A 22681-nucleotide genomic window follows, 5' to 3' on the forward strand; every position below is an offset into this window, starting at 1 on the left:
CACACATCAGGGACCTGTGGGGGAGGGAGGGTGTGGTGCCATTTGACACACTGCAACAGACGTACGAAATGGCGGCGTCAAAACGCTTCCGTTATACGCAAATCAGGCATGCCCTGCAGACCTCCATATGCGCCGGCACGACGCTTCCGGAGGCATCCCCACTCGAAGATAGGTTGCTAGACGGGCATCTGCCGAAAAATGTATATCTCTCACGTGCAAAAAGATCATCCACCACACTCCTGATCCCCTCGCAGCACTCAGGGAGAAGTGGGTAAGAGACGGTTTGGAGGTGGATGACGAGGAATGGCAGGAGGCACTCGCCTCACCCAAGGAGGTGGCTATTTCTGCAAAGTTGAAATTAATACAGCTGAAGATTTTGCACAGAGTCTACTTATCAGGGACCCAATTGATCCACATGGGGAGTAGTATGGACGGGCTTTGCAGAAGGGGCTGTGGAATGCAGGGCGCATTCCTACATGTGCTCTGGGAGTGCCCAGTCATTCATAATTTCTGGAGGTGCGTGTTGAAAGTAATGAGTGTGGTGTGGGGGGTGCCCGTGTTACCTGAGGCAAAGAGATGCCTTCTGAATGTTTGGGAGCCCACAGATTTACCCATACACGGTAGGTTGTGGGTCACACTGGGGCAGACGGTGGCCAAACGCAATATAGCGCAGCTGTGGGGGGCTGCTGCACCTCCCACTTTAAAGAAATGGAAAGATGACATGGACTGGTGCATGGTCCGGGAGAAAACTGTATATGTTGCACGGGGAAGCCCCAAAAAATGGTTATCGATCTGGACAAAGTGGAATGTGTACCGGGGGGGGGGGGGATATGTGAACCACCAGTTGTTTCTTCCCCAGAAGACCACTGTACAGTGTGAACCATAATGTATGTAGAGTAACATCGCCTGCTATTCCGAACAATATGTATTGACATATGTATACACTGATGCACGTATTCCTTGTGAGGTAACCAAACGGAACTGTACAATATGACCAAGTTTCTTTATGTTGAATAAACAGATTGTGTACCGGGGGGGGGATATGTGAACCACCAGTTGTTTCTTCCCCAGAAGACCACTGTACAGTGTGAACCCTAATGTATGTAGTGTAACATCGCCTGCTATTCCGAACAATATGTATTGACATATGTATACACTGATGCACGTATTCCTTGTGAAGTAACCGAACGGAACTGTATAATATGACCAAGTTTCTTTATGTTGAATAAACAGATTGTTAAAAAAAAAAAAGATAAGAACAAGATTTAAAGGCCAGTTTACGATAGTGAGTACTCATGAGGTCAAGCTGGACAGCCTATAACAACTATCAAACGACTGAACCAGCTAGGAAAGATGCACTCTGTAGAGTGGCTCAACAATAAGACAGAAAAATAGGACCCAAAAGTGCGAGCAGTGTAAGGACACAAGTACTTGGACCATGCTCTAGGGGAGGGACACATGCAAGAAGGAGGAAGTGCCAACTGCAGATCTGGCCAGCAGGAAGCAAGCAATTGAGAGTGGCTTTGAATCCCACCAATGGTAAGTAACGGGAGGGCTGCAAGTCCACTAACAGTAAAAACAAGCATTGGCATAGCCAATAGGTCTCGCTTTTGGGACCTTATAAGTATTTAGTTATGCAGCACAATATCCTTGGTGCAACAACATCAACTGTTGCATGGTTAAACACTTAAAAGGTCCCAAAGGCGAGACCTATTGGCTATGCTCGACGACTCCATTATGTGGTGTCCTTCTGAATTGTGTGGCATGATGTGGAATTCTATGGTGTGGAATGGATGGATGTGGCGTGTAGTGTAATTGTGTTGAGTTGAATTATGTGGTTTAGTGTTGAATTATGTGGTGTGGATTGGATGGATTAATGCATGAAAGGTTGGATGATGAAAGTGAAAGAGTTGCTGGATGTATGGGCGAAAGGCTGGATGCATGGACGTGTTGAATGGGTTGATAAATGGATAATAGATGGATGGATGAGTGAGTGAAAGGATGGGTGTAAGGATGGATGAGTGAAAGATTGAATGAATGAGTAAAAGGGAGGACAGATGGATGGCAGGGTGGACGGGTGGATGAGTGAATGGATGGAAGGCTGAGTGACAGGGTGGATGGATGAGTGAAAGGTAAATGGATGGATGGATAGATGTGTGAGTGAAATGGTGGATTGCGGGTGATTGAAAAGATGGATGGATACATGCATGGATGAATGAGTAAAAGGATTGATGAAATGATGCATCTAATCACAGACATTTACAAATGCAGTTTAGCACATTAAAGCCAGACAATTTGCCAAAAAAGGACTGGTTTCTTATTAGTTGCATATACAAGAAAAAGAAATGAATATGATCCTGTGATGACAGAGTGTACTTTTCACTGGCAAAATAGTCCCTCGATCATTTTAATGGAATCACTTTAAAGAAAATGGAATGATACACCTGAGGATCATTAATCACTACAGGTATCTTGACATTTTTATTGTTGCCTGGAAATTGTTAGAAGCACGGAATGAGGCAGCATGTTGCACAATATAAACAACAATTGTAGTACTCACCTTTTAATGATGTTAGCTTTGCAAGAGCGTGTTTGTATTGGCATTAGAAAATAAATTAAATACAAATTGGCACTGGTAAGTCACAACATAGGATCATGTATGCGCACACCTGGGTGGCCATCCCACAATGCTATTTATTAATAAAAAAGCATTGCAAAATTGTTGGCCTTCTATGCATATGTGTGTGTCTGCTGCGTGATGCAGTGGCAGTTGTTGTGACATATTCTTTGAAACTTTTGTGCACCATTCCGGTATGCTGAATGAACATTTTAGAAGGGTAAATAGAAAAAATGTATGCACAGTGTTGTGCAAAGCAATATAAGCAACCTCGCTGGAAGCAGTGTGATGCTGCTGGGGCAACACTGGAATAATTGAAAAAATAAATAAATAAAAAAGTGCAAGCAGAAATCGAATGGGCAAGAATCACGATATGCAGGAAGCAAATGGACCAGTAGCAGTGTTATTCTCCCGGGCATTCGCACAATCATTTGTTGAAAAATGTATAACTATTTTAATTTCTTTTGTGGAATACCCGCTCATGCTTGCTTCTAAGGAATGCAGTTGTTTGAGGTTATGAGTTTCGAATCATGGCAAGTCAGACTCCCTTCTCCATTCATCTGAGGTGGGTGAATTGAGAACCATGAATTGGGCAACAGTTATATAACATAGGGTAGTGAAAAACGTGAGTTGGCCGTTATAAAGAGCTATATAAAACTCATGATATTATTGTTCCTTATTAATAATGTATCTTTTCATGCAGCACCGGAGTAGAGGGGAGCAGGAGCCCCCAAAAGATGCCCCCACCCAACTGACCGCCTTATGCCCCTCCTGGCATGTGTGGGGTCTGCAAGGCAAGACCCCTGACCCTCAAAGTACACCAACCAGGGAAAGAAGGAGAAATGCGTTAAGAAGCAGAAACCGGTGGGACGAGGAGCCTCAAATTAGGTCAATAATACGCTTTTTATCGATTTACGTTAGGAGTAAAGATAAGGATAGGAAAGATGGGGGAGGGAGCGAGGGAAAGTGGATTCAGAGAAGGGAGAAGAGACAATGGGACAGGAGAGGGGCATGGGTAGAGGAGAGAAGCCAGGGGATGAGAGATGGGACTAAGGGGAGTCAGTCTTTCGTTTTATGTGTATTTTTTGGAGAGAAGTCACCATCAGCAAGGGCAATCTTTATGTTGCCTTTGTTGATTTACGTGCTGCATTTGACATGGTACCAAGAGCAAAACTGTGGGAAGTTTTGGAAAGTATGGGAGTGCCAACCCCTCTTCTCAGCATTTTAATAAGACTCCATGCTAATACCCAGACTCAAGTAAGATGGGACGATAGAGGTGCCCTAACAAAAGCTATACAAATTGATCGGGGAGTCAGGCAGGGGTGTGTATTGGCACCTACTTTGTTTACCCTCTTTATTAATGATGTCATTGGGTGTTTGAGCAGGGATGGCTGTGACGCTCCAAAAATCGGAGGGCAATCGGCCCCAGCCCTCCTATTTGCGGACCATACCCTACTCATATCCAAGACCCCGCAGAGGCTTCAACAACTTTTGAATGATTTTCAGGAATTTTGCATGAGGCGTGGGTTGGAGCTCAACAGCTCTAAAACAAAATGTATGCTCTTTTCCTCCAACTTGAATGCTAAATGCATGAGACAATTGTATGTGGGTGGCAAACCATTAGAATTAGTTAAAGTGTTTGATTAGCTGGGTATCAAACTTACCCAGAATATGAGTTGGGCCCCACAATTGACAAAAGCACATACTACCCTGATATATCAAACTGCAAACATTGTGAAAATCCAAAGGAAAGCGATATCTAGAAAGCTGGGGCCATCATTGGAAATGTATAATACTAAAGCTCTAGGGGCTACCCTTTATGGTGCAGAACTCTGGGGGTGTTCAAATTGTAATCTTTTGAATACTGAGCATAGGTTTTTTAGATCTCTAGTGAGTCTCCCAGTGTCTACTCCATTGAGTCCACTCTATTTGGATCTTGGTCAGAAGAGGGTGTCAGATAAGATCTGTTTACAGGTACTTATGCTTTGGCACCGGTTGTGGACAACTGAAGCACTTGCCTCTTATACAGAGGGGCTTCGGGGGCTAATGATAGTATCTGGTGTGAACAGGATCTCTTGGTTGTTTGCAGTTAAGAACCTGCTGGATAAATTGGGGTTGACTGTACATTGGAGGGAACCAGAAACCCTGAGTCCGATAAACAAATCAAGCCTCAAAGCAATGTATTGGGGTACAATTGAAAATGACCTGATATTGAATTGTAAGGGGACACTTTCAACAGATTTTATGAATTTTAAACAATCTGCCCACTTTGACCCCACATTAGATGAAATTGAGCCCCCTCTAGCTAGGAAACTGTATTTACAGTTTAGATATGGCTGTCTTCCTCTAAACCATTTTAGAAGAAATTGGAATAAAGAAGGGGAGAGTGGTGAAGAAGAGTTTTTGCCCCTGTTGTTTGGGGACTGCTGAGACTCTTGAACATGTCTCATTTTTTTGCCACCTTTACTCCAGATCTCGATTTAAATGGATAGTTCCCCTTTGTAGAATTCTGGGAGTAAGGAGACATAAGGAGGCACGTAGAATAATGAAGACTGACACGACACGCATTATTGTTTTTTGTGTAGCAAAGTTTTTAATGGCCCTATGGATAAGGCGTGCCAAGTATTCTTCATCCGACACGGCAATGGTAACAATGATGTAAAATATCATTCAAACTTTTACATTTTTTTTATTCCTTTTAAAAAAAATATATATATTTTAAAAGAAGTTGTAACATAGATAACTGGTTTTCTGTTTTAAGGACTTTTTAAGAAGTTGGCTTTTATAACCAATGATGCACATTGTATAATTAGGTTGCTACTATAGGCATAAATACTATCGCACCAGGATTAATTGATAACATTAAGATTGCAGACTGATCATGACTGTTTATTTAGGGGTGACATATTTTATTTGTACTGTGTGTTTGTCATTGTCTTTTTTATGGTGTACTTTTATGATCCGCAGAGATTGAAATAAAGTTTTTGAACTGAACTGAATAAGGGGAGCGAGGAACGAGTGTGGTGGAGAGAGGGACACACACACACACACACACGCACACACACACAGAGTGGAACCGAGGGGAGCAGAAACACAGAGCGGCAGGAAAGACCCAGAAACAAAGAGTTGAAGAAGAGACACGAAGAAACAATTGGAAAACTGGAAAAGAGTGGGTGATAGAGAGCAAGAAACAGAAGGAAAGAACGAAGAAGAAAGAGTGAAGAATGGCAGAGAGGACCACCAGCTGGGTGGGGGGGCGGAGGGGGGGTCTGGGTGGACGGGGTTGTAGAGAGAGGCAGACACAATTAAGAAATCGAGTGCCAGGCATATCCCGCCTAAAGCGCCTAGAAACGCCTTCAGGGGTTACATCAAGTACCAGCCCTGCTGCTCACACTCGATTATCAAGGCGCAATTGGTAGCATTCCCTCTGGTTCTGTCACTAAAATGGGAATAAGGAGTCCAACCTAAACACATTATTTCTGAGACGGGTCAACGGTTGTGTGCTAAATGTCACAATGTGGTATTTTATTGCAGAGTATTTTGTGTGAGGCGGAGACTGCAGCACAACAGAGTGTGCCTGAAAACAAATTTGACGGACTAGTTTGGATTTTACGGACACAGACGCCGTACCGAGGACTACCTATAACAAGATATCTCAGACTTCTCGGTTTGATTTCACAAGATGTAATCGAAGTAACTGCAAGCAAGACAAGCGCCTAGGAGGAAACCACTGGTAGAATAAGATGCCACCCAAAGCTAGATGCATGAGACCTGTGAAGGGGGAGGGGCGATATATTGGAGTGGGAGCGGATTTGTTACTTAGTGCGTTTTCATGTTTCTTTTTCTTATGCTTTTTGTTCTCTTCTCCGCACTAACTATCGCATTTGTGCTTCTGTAATTGGCAGATAAATGCTGAAGTACTTCTTGCATTCCTACGGATGCAGGCGAGAGTATGTGCAAACTTGATTTATTAAAATAAAAAACAGTTACATTTTAACAATTAAGTGACCCGCTATAATATCAGCGGAAAATAGGTTAAGAGGGCCTCGCCAAAAACTTTTATCTGACCCCACCCATCCAAAAAGCCTTTAACAGCCCACCTTATATCCAATAAATAATAAGTAGTAAAATACAAGAAACAGAGAGAATAAGAGAAAACAAAGAAACAGCATTTTGTTTTAATTTACAATTTGTTTTGTTCTGATAAGATGTAAGATTTTAAAGGGGCCGATGCAATAAAATTACCATGCAGTGGTATACCGCCTATCAGCTATGGCTAGAACGTCATAAGGCCTTGCATGGCACATTTAGTTTTCCCGTTTACGTTAAGTTGTGTTGACACGAGCTAAAAAATCAGTTTAAAACCAGCTCGTGTTCCATATAAGCTGCCAAGGGCTCCTAAAGCATGACATGCAATCGAGCAACTGGCGGGACGCAGGAGACAATCCGCTTTCCAAATATTCGCGGAGATGTGGAAATTATGTTTTGTTTGACAGCTGTTTGCATGTCAGAGAAGTGTGTAGTTGAACTTCCAGTCTTCAAATGACCGCCCACTGTGGAGTCAAGACCGATTTACATAATTGCTATCTTTAGTGGTTCAGGAAACAGGAGATGGGTTGAAATTGTCTGGGGTGAGTCAACAAAAAGAAAACAAGCAAGCGTTAAAAGGCAAAACTGACGAAAACAGAGGGGGAGAAGGGAGATGCGAGCCCAAAAAAAAAACAAGAAGGGCAGGAGGAGAAAGGAGGGGTGAGTGCAAGCTGAGGTGACAAGAAGGGCTGACTAAGAGGGAGGGGGAGTGAGATCAGAGAGAGAGGGGGTGGAGGGGCATGGTTCTGGCGCTGTAAGGCTTAATGAGCCATTACAAAAGCCAGATGGCCTGTGCACGTTCACGCGCACGTGCACGCGCACGCAAGGTTCAGGCCAGCAAATGCCTCTCTGGTAGCACTTTAAAAACCCGCTTACTAAAGATCTCGCTTGAGCTAGCGCATGCGTTAGCTCAGGCGAGACCAAAAATGTCTAGAAGAGCACATGTGCTACCTACACAAGACCTAAAAATCATTTGAATCCACTATTATAAAATAATTTTGAGCATATTAAGAAATGTTGTGTGATTTAATAAATTGGTGCTAGAATTCTACTTTTAATCAAGCTTAGGCAAATCCAATAGGTTTCATCTATGCAAGAGCTATTGGCTTTATCAATGTGTTTTAGCCATGCATTTTACCAGTGTGGCAGCTGTTCAGCATGGATAAATGTTGGTGGCGTAGAGTGGAGTGGCGTAGAGTGGAGTGTCGCAGAGTGGAGCAGAGTGTTGTGGAATATCGCAGAGTGGCATAGAGTGTAGTTGAGTGGTGTAGAGCAGAGTGTTGTAGAATGGCGTTGAGTGGAGTGTCATAGATTGGCATAGAGTGTTGTGGAGTGGCGTAGATTGTCAGAGTACAGTAGAGTGTCACAGTAAAGTAGAGTATCAGGGGGGGGCATAGAGCAGAGTGAAATAGATGGTCATAGAGTGGAGTGGAACAGAGTATTGCAGAGTGGAGTGCTGTAGAGTGGTATAAAGTGGAGTGTCAAGAAGTGGAGGAGTGCAGAGTAGCATAGAGTGGAGTAAAGTGTCATAGAGTGATGTGGGGTTGAGTAGAGTGGAGTAAAGTGGCCTAGAGCGAAGTGGCATGGAGTGGAGTGGTGTGGCGTGGGGATGAGTAGAGTTGGGTGGAGAAGAGTGGGATGGGGTGGCCTATATTCAAGTGTCATATAGAGACTTAAAGTGAAGTGACGTAGAATGGAGAAGAGTAGAGTGTTGTGGAATGTCATGGAGAGGAGCAGAGATGCACAGAGTGGAATACAAGGGAGCAGAGGTGACAGACTGAAGTAGTGTAGATGGGAGTAGAGTGTGGTTGAGTGAAGTGGCAGTGTGAAGTAGAGTGTCAGAGTGGAGTTGTGTGGAGTGGAGTATGCATAGTGTGGTAGCTCAGTGCCATTACACACAACACATTTTCAACAGACATACAGACTTTCTAATAAAGCTATACAGCGCACAAACGATAATGTGTGGAAATTACATCACCTAGTGTATTGATGTGTTTTGATCGTATTAAAGTATTTGCTTCCAACACACTTCAGAATTACAAAAAAGATGCGTCATTTGTGCTTTCCAAATTATGATATATACAGAATTATTTGCACAGTTCAAAAAACGTTACTGTGTGCTACAAAGAATACATCCTACAGCCTTTCCTCCAGCACACCCCTAGTACCCAGAAAGATTGGCACATACATCCTCTAACTTTGAAGTCTGAGAAAGTAAAGTAAAACTCCTTTGGAAAACAGAGCATGATATTTGACCTCCGTCTTTGAATGCACAGCAAATTTGACAAGATAACAAAATGTATAGGCCTGTTTCCAGAAAGTGAGCACTCATTGGAAGCACACAAGGAGCAAGTCAGAGAGGGAGTATACAGGCTATGCTCCACAAGATGGACTAAGAAATGCTGCACATCCTAAAGCAAATAAAGCCAGGAAAAAAAATAGAGAAATATGATTAAGGATAAAGCCAGGTTTTTATCACTGTATTAAATGCAAAGAGTGTCAACATAAAATAAAATAAAAAGGTTTATGAAAATCCATTTACAGGTACAAAAAACTAAATTAGAAAAAGCACCACTTGTAGGAATGATCATCTAATTTATGATTTGACTTGCCCATGCCTAAAACGCAAGTGTATAGAGGGAGCACTATTTTACCAATGTACAAACAAATTTTGCAACATCTGTGAGTTTTAAGAATTAATAATGACATGAGCGTACTAGTCAACGTTACAATCCTATGCAATTGATATGGTGCATGAGTCAATGTGGTGGTGATAGGAAGCAATGTTGAAGGGTTTAGAGTCCAGATACGTTTTACAACATTACATTAAGGAGCAGTCAGGCCTAAATATGTGGGAGAAAGGGCAGGTGCCCTTAGGGGTGTAATCTCTACTTTAAGATGTTTTTAAGTACAATTTCTGTTTTTCTTTTCATTCAATTATACAGATCCTTGATGAAGGATTAGACAAAAGATCATTAAACTAATAGAAAACATTGGAATTTGTTGATGTTAGATACCATGTGTGGAATTCAAAAAATATTCTGATATGGTGAGCTAACTTACAGTGGAAATAATTTGGTTTACATGAGGAATATTTCCACATGTATTTATTAAATATGAAAATATTTATTAACTATACAAATTATGTATTTGCTTAACATTCCAAGAGGATAACGGATCCAAGAGTTGATGACTTTCGCAACGGGGGCAGGTTATGCTGTGTGTGTTCATGATAAGGTTGTGAAGTATTTATGTAAATGAAAATTACAATATATGATTGTCACAGGAACTTTTGGTATCGGAATTTTGCAAACATTCTTGAGATATGAAATTCCATATTAATTTCCTCTCCCAGATATATGAGCAGCCTATTCTATTGGAAGTGCTGGTCTTTATTACAAGGATTTTGTCATTTTCTCAGCTGAATAAAGAGAGTGAGAGAATGAAGAGGAGTGATTTACTGAGGGAGATTAGATGGTAGATTGTTTTAATGGGCATGCAGTGCATCATATCCTAGCTATACTATGTCTCCAAATACTGCAGCCCAGTGATAAAGGGTACTATAAAGAAGAAGAAAGCAATACGATACAAAAAGTTCTTACCTGAAGAGGCAGTGCTTCATTTTTGTGGGTAAACTTGTGGTCAAACACAACTGCTGCCAAAACATTGCCCGAAGTGTTGCCAGTCTTGATATAGTTGTCAAAGTCCTTTTCAGTGGGGAAACCGCGAGCTGGAGTTGGAGTTGGGAATGAAAGTGAGGGAATTTACACAGCAGAAAGGTGCGAAAGGGAAGGGTTTAAGGGAATAGGGCATTAATGGCATTACACTGGACCATACTGGGCATCAACCAGATTGCTGCTGCAACCAGTTGACTTACAAATTCCTGGAAGATTAGATATCATCAGCCACAAACATCACCACCCCCACCCATTCAGAACTATTCCATACCACTTCTCGAAGTATAAGCATATCTGAGTGAAGGGCTTAGCCACCAGTTATCAATGAATTCAAACCCTTAGAGAATGTTAAAATACAATAGTATAAACAACTGCACAACTGTCGGCAAAAAAATCAACAAATACAGAAACAACAAGCAGAATGAAAGCGGGTAAACTTTCAGATGGAAATAAAGGCTAGAGATGGGCTGAAAGAAAAGGGACTCAGTGAGATAAAATAAAGAAATGAAAAGTAGGTCAATGAGGGATGGATGAAAAGTGTGAATGGAGAAAAGACCAGACGAAGACAAATGAGAACAGAGAAAAAGTGAGAGAGACAGTGATGACTGAAGAAGATAAAGATGGGGAGAGGGAGAGGGAGAGGGAGAGAGAAAGAGAGAAAGAGAGAGAGTGAGAGAGAAAGAGAGAGAGAGAGAAATGAAATGAAAATTCAATTTGTATAGCGCATGGCTACCCTAAGGCCTCCCAGCACTGATTGATAGAAGGACAGAAAAGCAAAAAGCCGTGATGTTAAGGAAGCGTCTTAAAAAGATGGGTTTTTAAGAGCTTCCGGAAGGCCAGAAGATTATTGTTCTCTCGTAGGATAAGAGGGAGAGTGTTCCATATTTTTGCGGCATTAAACGAGAATGAGCGTCCACCCCAACTCGATCTTCGTATTTTCTTGGGGGTGACCAGATATAGAGAACTGGAGCGCAGGGTTCTGTAAGGAAGATAAGGGGTGACCAGGGAATGAGTAATAGCCGGACCAGTCTTCCAGATGGCTTTGTGGGCCAGGCACATAGCTTTGAACTGTATCCTGGCTGGAATAGGAAGCCAATGAAGACTCCTCAGTGCTGGTTTTGCAGACTGCCACCCTGGCGTCTGGAAAAGCAGGCGGGCTGCACAGTTTTGCGTTACTTGCAGTTTGTGAATGGTGAATTGAGGAGCTCCGAGGTATAGGGCATTCCCGTAATCAAGGCGAGAAAGTATAAGGGCATGTACCATAATTCTTCTCGCTTGGAAGGGGAGGAGGGGGATGATTTTCCGCAACATTCTCATCAGTCCATGGCAGGTGGCTGAGAGCTTGGTGACCTGATGGTTAAAATCAAGAGAGCTATCAAGCCACATACCGAGGCTCTTGATCTGTGTCCTTTGAGGAGGAGCAGGGCCCAAACAGACCGGCCACTGAAGGGCGGGGACGGAGGATGACGGATTACCCAGGAACATGATCTCCGTTTTGCTCCCGTTGAGCCTGAGGCAGGAGAGTTCCATCCACTCGACCACCGCCTCTAGGCAAGGACCTAGGGTATTAGACAACCCCTCAGAGTGATTTAGTGCTACCACTAACTAAGTGTCGTCTGCAAAGGTGATGATCTTAATTCCGAATGGATGGACAACCTCCGCCAAAGGGCTCATGTAGATATTAAAAAGCGTGGGGCTCAGGGCAGAGCCCTGTGGAACCCCACAGCTGAGAGGTAGCCGGAAGGATACCACATCTCCCTCAAAGACTTTGAAGAAGCTGTCAGTAAGAAAAGACTGGAACCAGGTCAGTGCCGTGCCTGACACTCCCATACTAGTAAGTCGATGGGCCAAGATGTTATGGTTAACAGTGTCAAACGCGGCACTGAGGTCCAGGAGGATGATTGCAGCAGTTCCTCCCTCATCCAGCAATATCCTCGCCTCCTCCGTCACCGCGAGCAGGGCCGTTTCCGTCCCATGCTGAGGACGAAAGCCTGTCTGAGAATCACATAATAGGTTGTTGGATTCCAGATAATCAACCAGTATGGTGTTGATGTGTTTCTAAGTCAGCTTACTCATCCAGGGGAGGAGGGAGATTGGGCGATAGTTGGCTAGATTGGACTGGTCCAAACTGGGTTTCTTCAAGAGGGCCCTAACCATCGCGCATTTCCATGCTTTAGGAACCATACCAGAGGTGATCGAGGAATTCAGAACATCCAAGAATAACTGGGCGAGTGGAGTTGATGACCAAGGTAAGGTGTTGCGGGGGAGCAGGATCCAATGGGGAGCCTGAGGTTACTTTGGAGATGACCAGATCCAGTGAGTCGTCATCTAGGGGGGAAAATTGCTCTAAATGAGCATTTGGATATGGGAATGGAACTACTTGTTACGATCGCCATGGACTTGGGTATTGTGATAGGGAAGGATGAATACATTTTTTGGATTTTTTGATAGAAAAAAACTGCCAGGTCATTGCATCGTGTGAGTGCTCCTTCTGTTGTCGGGGGTTTTGGGGGAAGGGTGACAAGAGATTTCGCGATACGGAAGATCCCCTTGGGTGAGTTTGCAGCTGTATTTATTTTTTCTTCATAGAACACAGTTTGGGCAGTTTTAATTTCTGATTTATATAGCCTGATTGCTTTCCTATATTCCGCTTTCCTAATCTATGAGAAGTTCTGTCTCCAACTTCTCTCTAATCTTCGACATGATTGCTTCAGGTCCCTCAATTTGGGGGAGAATCATGGAGCCGTTTTCTGTCTGTTTTTTATGTGGATGGGTTCCTTGGGGAGAACGAGGTCGAGGGAGCTTTGGATCCATGCATTAAAGTTGCTACTGACCAGATTGGGATTAGGATCCCTAGGCGGTCTTGTGTTTTCAAGAACTCCCGACCAACAGTTAGAGGAGAGCCTAGACCATTTCCTTCCCAGGGTCGGCATTGCTTTCTGGGATGGCGGTGGCACGAAAGTGTCCCAAATTAAAGGGATTAAAAAGTGATCCGTCCAAGGGAGTGGGGTAGGGGTCCCTGCGATCAAATTGTCCAGATAGGTGAATACATGGTCAAGAAGATGACCCTTAATATGTGTAGAGGCGAATCCTTTTTGTTTAAGTTGGATCGCCATAAGACTCGATAGTAGTTCACTGGCTATGGGATTAGAGGGGTCATCTAGATGAATATTGAGGTCACCAAGCACCGTAAAATTAGCTGGAACCAGTGCTAAATTGGCGACTAAAGTAGAAAGATTAGAAAGAAATTGCCCTGGGGTTCCCGGGGGGCAATAAATCAGCAGACCGGAAAAGGTGCTCGTTGGCGAGAACTCCAAGGAAAAGGCCATACTTTCACAGTCTGATAGCGTAGTTAGTGTAGTTCGACAATTAAAGGTCTCCGCCTCTGCCAGATGTGCGATCGGCTCTGCGTATTGAGTAACCCTGGGGGAGGGCTTGAATAACAGCAGGGTCAGTTTCAATCTGGAGCCAGGTCTCTGTTAAGAAAAGAGCATCTGACTTAAGCTCCTCTAATAGTAAAGCTATTTCAGCAGAATGTTTAGACAGCGATCTGCAGTTTACGGAAAACATCCTTAGTGGTGTGCTTGTATGGGGCTTAAAATGTTTGTGAGGCGTAAACTTAAAATTACAGTGTGGACAGTGGGAGGGGTCGTTAGCAGCGTTCAAAGAATGTAGACAGTTGGGGTTAGTATCTCCTCTCAGCTCCAGCTGGAAATGCGTACAACGGCCGGGGTTGTGGCCCCTGGGCCCGGTCGGGTGCCGACGGGCTTGACTTTGGCGCGACCGCTGCACGTGTCCGCTGCGCGTTAGCGCCATTTTGCCCTGAAATAGATTGGATCAGCTAAAAAGTTGGAGCGTCACCCTGCCAAGATGGCCGCCCAATAATGTCCCAACCAGGAAGTGATGAGCTCGGTAATCTCCCTCCACACAACCAGCATAGGAATTGCTGTGGTAGACCGGGGAGTCTGCGAGTGTATAGGGACACAAAATGAGTACGGTAACTTTTCAGTTGTGACTTTTAAAACCGATTAGTGCAATTTTTAAAATCAATTTGCAAAGCGCTGGCGCAGCAGCACGGGCCATGCAGAACTCTGCCTTCTAACAGCGAGAGAAAGAGAGAAAAAGAGAGAGAGAGAGAGAGAGAAAGAGAGAGAAAGAGAGAGAGAGAGAGAGAGAGAGACGGAGAGAGAGAGAGAAAGAGAGAAAGAGAGAAAGAGAGAAAGAGAGAAAGAGAGAAAGAGAGAGAGACTCACGTAAATGTCACAATTGGACAAGAAATGAATGAAACAAAGAATGATTAATTGACAAATATGTCCCCTGGACCATTCGATGCCCTTATGGAGAGCTATAATACAATCAGGACTGACCTTTTAACATTCCTGATTGGGCTGAAAGGATTATGCAAGTGGATTTTAAGGTATCTCCAAACTTGGAGCTTTTTTTAGGACACACACTGTATGCTAACTTGTTGGCTCCCAGTGATTCAATTATCTGCACAGATTGTCAAGATAGAAACTTATTCACCACTGGAATATAGACTGCTTGCAGCCCCACTACACCGTGGCATAACACAGGCCCCCGCAGACTCCACTGGGTGCGGGGGCCTCCAAGCTCCAGGGGGCCCCCTCAGCACAATACTCTGACTTGAGAGCTCCTAATTGAGTCTGGAGGGGGGCCCTCCACGTACCACGCAGGGGGCCCCCTTAAGTTTCGTTACGCCAGGGCCACTATATACATACTTTATGCAAGTGAGAAAATTACACATCAATCGAGAGGGTGCCAGTGGAAAGTAGAAAAAAATGAGAACCTAGGAGGGAGTTCTCATTTGGGCAATGATACCTCGCAACTTGGAAGGAATAGGTTTAGAACAGGTTATGTTTGCAGATGGTGTGAAGGGCAAGAGACTTGCTCAATGCTCCCGATGGACTGGGCGCTACTTTTGTTTGCACCTTGAGATGTCAATTTGTTTGAGTTGCTATTGATATTTTATATTATGCACATGTTTTATTGTAAACCAAATAAATGTGGCTCATAAATTAAAAACAAATACAAATAAAAACAGCTAACCTCTTATAGGGACAAGCAGAGCTTTTTCAACCATGGCAGCAATCTCAGCCACCGCACTGCTGTTGGAGGGAACATAGGCCAGCTCCCATGTGTGATGCTTCTTGTGGAAGAACGGGGGTAGTACACTGATGGTCTCCGTAGGATACGAGGTGGTGTTTGGGTGATTCTCAGACTCCACCTTCTGGCGTATGGCAATCAAGATAGCAGCAAAGAGCAGTGGCAAGAAGATCTCGACTATGGTGACCAGAATCTGCCGCTTCTGCACAAGAAAACATATAGTGAGTGAGTAGTTTGATAAATTAGTGACAAATACTGAAAAAAACAAATTAAAGGCATTTTCAAGCAACAACTCCATTACCCTAAAGAAACTGTCATTCAACCCTTTCTGCAGGGCAAGCAGCTTTAATGCAGTACCGCTCTTGTGTGCATGGGTAACTGTGCCCTAAGTTGAGCAGTCAATTTTGATTTTACATTTAAAGCAAGCAATTGATATTCCTAGTTATCAACTTATCATAATTGTGAAAAGGTGGCCTGGTATATGATATCCACTAAATGTAAGTGGGCACCTTGCACCAGCCCAGACATCCCTTATAGTGATTTAAGAGGTCTTAGATAATGTTAGAAAGCTCTCTAAGTGGTAGCTGTGGAGAGCAGCCTTCAGGCTTACTCCAGAAGGAGTGCAAAGCAGCTTGTTTTACCAGAATGCAAATTTATAGTATAGATTAAGTAAAAAAGAACCACACAAGGTATTTATAAAAATATGAATTTATTATAGAATACTCTCTAACACATTTAGATATCTCCTACACGGAGATTAACACAATGCACACAATACTTTGCACAGAAATACAATAAATAGTATGAAATACACAGTAGGCCCCAGGGGTGGGGCAAACCATATACCAAGAAAGTTGTATAAGAACCACGACTCAGGTCAAGACAATGTCGAGAGGGCGTAGAATTGCTGGGGACCCAAGGAACCACCCAAGGTGAGTGATTAGGAAGCCCACGGAGAGTGTGTGCAGTGTGGGAACACGACCGCGTGCTCCGTACAACTCTACGTGCAAGTCGCGTTTTTAAAGATGAAGGGCCCTTCACAGAGAACCGTAAAGAAACCCCGTGGAAGACAGAAGGTTGGAGAGCAACTTCACCCGTGGATACCCTAGTACCCATGTTACCTACACCACGGAAGCCGGGGGCATATTTGTGAAGTGCTGTCGGAAACTGCCGTCAAACTCAATCGAGTACTTCAGGAAAGTGCCGCTGCTGAGGTAGGAGAAAGTGTGTCCGGGGTGCCGTTCGTGTAAGGAGAAAAACGTGACTTTTAAATCCGGATCTTTGTAATTCCCTGATTGCTATCATTGGAGCTGTTTTTAAATCTGGTGTTTGCCGAAAGAGGGAGGGCGCTGATGACGGGACTGCGAGGACCAGCAGTCCCGCAACTGCCAACAGCTGTGTCCTCTTCCCGTATTTCCAGCCTGAAGCTATAAAAAAACCTCACGGCCCCCGCTTTGCGGGAGCCGTTCGTGTAAGGAGAAAAACTTGACTTTTAAATCCGGATCTTTGTGATTCTTTGAGTGCTATCATTGGAGCTCTTTTTAAATCTGATGTTTGCCGAAAGAGGGAGGGCGCTGAGGACGGGACTGCGAGGACCAGCAGTCCCGCAACTGCCAACAGCTGTGTCCTCTTCCCGTATTTCCAGCCAGAAGCTATAAAACACCTCACGGCCCCCGCTTCGCGGGTGCAGTTCGTGTAAGGAGAAAAACTTGACTTTTAAATCCGGATCTTTGTGATTCCCTGAGTGCTATCATTGGAGCTGTTTTTAAATCTGGTGTGTGCCGAAAGAGGGAAGGCGCTGAGGACGGGACTGCGAGGACCAGCAGCACCGCAACTGCCAACAGCTGTGTCCTCTTCCCGTATTTCCAGCCAGAAGCTATAAAAAACCTCACGGCCCCGTGTAAGGAGAAAAACGTGACTTTTAAATCCGGATCTTTGTAATTCCCTGAGTGCTATCATTGGAGCTGTTTTTAAATCTGGTGTTTGCCGAAAGAGGGAAGGCGCGGAGGACGGGACTGCGAGGACCAGCAGCCCCGCAACTGCCAACAGCTGTGTCTTCTTCCCGTATTTCCAGCCAGAAGCTATAAAAAACCTCACGGCCCCCGCTTCGCGGGAGCCGTTCGTGTAAGGAGAAAAACGTGACTTTTAAATCCGGATCTTTGTAATTCCCTGAGTGCTATCATTGGAGCGGTTTTTAAATCTGGTGATTGCCGAAAGAGGGAAGGCGCTGAGGACGGGACTGCGAGGACCAGCAGCCCCGCAACTGCCAACAGCTGTGTCCTCTTCCCGTATTTCCAGCCAGAAGCTATAAAAAACCTCACGCCCCCCGCTTCGCGGGAGCCGTTCGTGTAAGGAGAAAAACGTGACTTTTAAATCCGGATCTTTGTAATTCCTTGAGTGCTATCATTGGAGCTGTTTTTAAATCTGGTGTTTGCCGAAAGAGGGAAGGCGCTGAGGACGGGACTGCGAGGACCAGCAGCACCGCAACTGCCAACAGCTGTGTCCTCTTCCCGTATTTCCAGCCAGAAGCTATAAAAAAACCTCACGGCCCCGTTCGTGTAAAGAGAAAAACGTGACTTTTAAATCCGGATCTTTGTAATTCCCTGAGTGCTATCATTGGAGCTGTTTTTAAATCTGGTGTTTGCCGAAAGAGGGAAGGTGCTGAGGACGGGACTGCGAGGACCAGCAGCCCCGCAACTGTAAACAGCTGTGTCCTCTTCCCGTATTTCCAGCCAGAAGCTATAAAAAACCTCACGGCCCCCGCTTCGCGGGACGCGTCCGGGCCAAGGGCGGGCCCGTCTGAGCCCGTCCGAGCACCGTTGAGAACGGAACGGGATACCCCTCTATCATCTGGTATAAAAGGGTAATCATTGGAAGAGTGAAGTGAAGTTTTCTGGTTTAAGTGTTTGCATTGAGTATACCTCCTTAAAGGAAATAAGGTCATTACCTTCCGGGGCCACAAGTTCATATATACTAATGGATAGGCCTACTAAAAGGGATGGGAGTGGCAATCAATCATCTGGGGGTGCCTTAATCGGGACTTTAGATAATTTTCTAGTGCGAGTACAATCAGCACTAGCCAAAGACATCGAACTAACGGAAAAAAGATTATCATTAGATGTTCTTTGTGATAAGAGGTCATCCCTGGGAAGTATGGCCAAGGTTAGGTCTCCACCGTGTCTACAGACTGTTATGTTGGATTTTCCGGTTTCAACATCTCCTTTGGTGGAGGACGAAAATGAACAAACAACTGTTACTACACCATTGGTTGAACTCTGGGTGATACCCTTGAATCTTTTGATACCTCGATTTTTTGTAATCCGGCCCCAAAGATTATGCCCCTATCAAATATTAAGACCCGCTCTGCTAGTAATATTAAAGCGGGTTCAGCTCAACAACTCCAAGGTCTAACATTGAAAAAAAAACGTAAGGGAACTCAATCGAACTCCACAGGGAAAAAAGTTAACACTGGACCTGTTTTTGGTTTGAGGAAGGATCTAGTTTCATGTCCTCCTCATCCTGTAGCAATTGAGGAGAGGGTAAATTTACCATTATTTTCGGGGAGTGGAGCCACGGAAGACATGGGCCCGACGTTTTGGAGAAAAATGGAGAGTACTCTAAAGAAATTGTGTGACCCTATTTATGAAAGATTGGGCTCCATTGAAAGAAGGCTTGTATGCTTGGAACTTTCACTTGCTTCGGCCAGGTCACGGGGGGGAAGCCGGGGCTCTGGTTTATACAGCGAACGACTAGGCGTGGTAGGACAATGTAGCGAGGTTAAAATTGCTACTAATGGTCCAGCGATTGCTGTAGAGAGCCCTAAACTGTCTGATTCTCAGGAGCCATGTGCCATATCCCCTCCTGCCAACCAGCTAAGGGATGAACATCCTCCACAACGTGATGGATCCCATAATGCTGGGGCTAATACAGTTAGAGTTGTTAAACAACCTATCCCCACAAAGTCTCCTGTGCAGGCTTCGTCTGGATTAATTGATATACATCTCCCCCCAGAGGCAGCCCCCTATGTGGTGGTTTTAACTGGGGTCCCACTCTTGGTGATGGGGACAAGGGAATCATATAGGGATCTCAAGAATAAGTGTATTTTTTGGCTTAATGCAAAGCGCCCATTGCCGGTCCATATATGTGCTGAAATCTTGTTTGCTAGGAGAATAAACTGGGTGGGCAGGAAGCCTAAGAAAACAAAGGGGGATTGTATTATTATTAACTTTAGGGATAGACGGTGTGTGGAACATATCTGTAATTGGCCTCAAGATGATCCCTCACCTCTAATCTGCACTATACCTTTGTCCTATTTCTATGCTCCCGCACCATTGTCCCAGCAAGGGATAACATATAGGGGAAATTTGACAAACGGTTGCCCTTCTGGGGATATATGGCCCTTCAACCGATTTGATGTGTTATCCGGGCTAGTGGACTGTGATTGACATAAAGATAGAATTGGATATTCTAGACCCGAAAGGGCATCTGTAGTCACTAATTTAGAAGAGGGTAAAAAACAAGGAGGGCTGTCTGAAATAGAAAGCACTATGGATGGAGCTGTGATCCTTGCTCTAACAAATTCTATCAGAGTTGCTGAACAGGGATCTAGAGATGTTCTTCAGCAGGAATCGCTGATCAATGATGGAAATCCAGATTCCCCTCATGGCGTGGATATACCTCCTTTATTAACTATAGGGAGTGCCGATGGAGTGGTAAAGGCTGCCGGTTACACAACGATATTATCCTGGAATGTGGCGGGTGTGGGATCTAAATTATCATCATCTCTCTGGACAGACTTCATTGGTGAGCATGACATTTTTCTTTTTCAAGAGACATGGTCAATAGAGCCTGTGTTTAGATTGGGTTATTTGAATTTTTTTGTCCCAGCAGAGAAAAGGCCAAAGGGCCGACCAGTAGGAGTCCTGGTCATTTGGGTCAAACAAAATTTAAATTGTAATATCCACCTTATCCCAACCTCGAATCGTGACATCTTGGGAATTAGGTTGAATTTCCCGCCAAACATGCAAATTGCTATTTTTAATGTCTATGCAAGGGGTCTACCAGGTGGGAAAAAAAATCAGAGGTGGGAACAGCACTAGATACTCTTGTTGAATCCAGTCCAATTGATGTGCTCCCATTGATTGCGGGTGACTTCAATACGACTTTCGAACAACTAGGATTTCACGACTCAACTTTAATGGAGGAGGAGGATCTTAGATAGGGAGTTCCGCAACTTGAGACAAAACCTATTAGTAAATGGACAGAGGTGGCCCTGTATTTGAAAGGGTTTTGTCTGGGTAACCAATTGAGGGCTGCTAATGGCAGAACTTTGTCAGACAGGATGGGAAGTAAAACCTATGACAATGGCATCAGGGCAAGTAATATAGATTATCTTCTAGTCCATCTAAGGATGTGGCACACTCTTGTGGATATGGTGGTTAAACCCCGAATAGAGAGTGACCACAACCCATTAGTTGCTCTTTTTAAACTGGATATGGGTGATAGAGTGGATTTAGTATCTGATGCAATAGGCCCAGATGTCATTATATCAAATGACGAACGCCGCCTTAAATGGCACAAAGTAGTAGAGCATCCTGACATAATAAATAGTATCAATTCCAATGTAGAAGAGGCACTGGCATTAATGATGACAGGTGGCATTGAAGTCAGTCCTTTGTCTCATTTGAGAATATACATGAAAGTCTTTTTTCAAAACTTAAACCCTACTTCTATAGGCCTCTTTTAGTAAAACAAGATTTTAGTAGAAATCAGGAGTTGGTTTAATGCCTCTTGTAAGCACTAAAATTAAAAGACCAGAGTAAGATTAAGAAAGCACGTAATACTTACAGGATGGTACAATGGAATGCTAAAAAGGAATGGGTAGAGTGCGAGTGGCAAGATCTTAAGGCAGCATGTGTAGCAAAAGACCAAAAAAATTTTGGGGATATTTTTTCATGGAAAAGGGGCGAGATTATTGATAGCCCGCATAATCATGTCCCTCAGAGTTCCTGGGTCGAATACTTCAAACCACAATATGCAAAAGGAGACGAGGATGATAGTGAGTTCTATTGGGAACGGGTGTTTTATAATAAACCTGTTTTCAGCGCTGAGGAGGTTGATAGGGCGCTTGATTTGGTAACCCAGGGTCGTGCTCCAGGTATGGACTGTGTGAGAAGTTGGCCTGATGTATGATGTCACTAGTTCTAGTGTACACCTTATATCAGTCCAAACAACCCTTATGGTGATTGGTTGTAAAGTCAACCTTATAGACCAGCTATCCTAGTGGTAGCATGGACAAGAGCAGTCTTAGGCTAAACTCTGAATGGCATGTGAAGCCAGCTGTGATACCATATATAATCCCTTGAATACCAAATGAAAGGACACCACAACAGATATATATCAAAATAAAGTGTATTTATTCTAGACAACCCTCAGCACTCTTTATGAGATTAGAGGTAAGTACAACACAGTGTTATTTATGCATACATTAAGTCACACAGGTAAGTAATACAGTTAGGCCCTAGGGGCCACGCAAACCATATACTAAGTAAGTGGTATAAGGACCACTGTCACGGAAATAGGATAGGCCTAGGCCTAGGGAATCGCTGGGGCTACACTATGCTACCAAAGGTTAGGAAGTGGGAGGCCCACGGGATTCAGGTGCAGAGTGGAAACACTCACGCGTAATGCGTATAATCGATAGAAATAGTACAGTTTTGAATTAAATAGATTTAGGACACTTCCGGAGTAGCTAGGAAGTCGAGACTGGAAAACTAGACACTAGGATAGTCACTACCCTGATGAGCACCGGAGTACCCAAGTTACATAGCCCACAGGCTGCGGGTGCATAGGTGTGAAGTTGCGTCGGGTTTCGTCGTCGACTCCTATGGATGCCTGAAGAAAGATGCTGACAGGCAGTCAGTGAAGAGTTTCCGGTGGATCCCAAGGCTGGGATCAGGAAGAAAGGATACCTGCAAGCAGAGGGGACAGAGTCAAGGTCACTAGCCAGTGACCACGTGGAACCAGGAAGGAACCAGGCGATGTCGTGAAGATTGCAGGTGAAGCTTGTCGCTGCAGCCACGAGGACCAGGGAACGTCGAGGACGACCAGGACCAGGAGGCGAGCTGTCCCACGAAGGCTCTTGCTGTCGGCGGCGTCGAAGTTGGACTAGGAC

General features: G+C 44.3%; 1 protein-coding gene across 7 annotated transcripts in view; it reads right to left on the bottom strand.

Moving 5' to 3' along the window:
* ABCA3 (ATP binding cassette subfamily A member 3) overlaps positions 1 to 22681 on the bottom strand; it is a 477048-nt gene that overhangs the window by 290155 nt on the left and 164212 nt on the right. For all 7 annotated transcript variants that reach the window (XM_085632155.1, XM_085632148.1, XM_085632149.1 and 4 more), the window contains 2 exons: positions 15451 to 15709; positions 10309 to 10436 (listed from right to left, as the gene is read on the bottom strand). In XM_085632155.1, the coding sequence (XP_085488281.1) occupies positions 10309 to 10436; positions 15451 to 15709 (387 nt within the window). The remainder of the gene's footprint in view (positions 1 to 10308; positions 10437 to 15450; positions 15710 to 22681) is intronic.

This window comes from Triturus cristatus, chromosome 10 (assembly GCF_964204655.1).
Source record: "Triturus cristatus chromosome 10, aTriCri1.1, whole genome shotgun sequence".
Classification (NCBI taxonomy): Eukaryota; Metazoa; Chordata; class Amphibia; order Caudata; family Salamandridae; genus Triturus; species Triturus cristatus.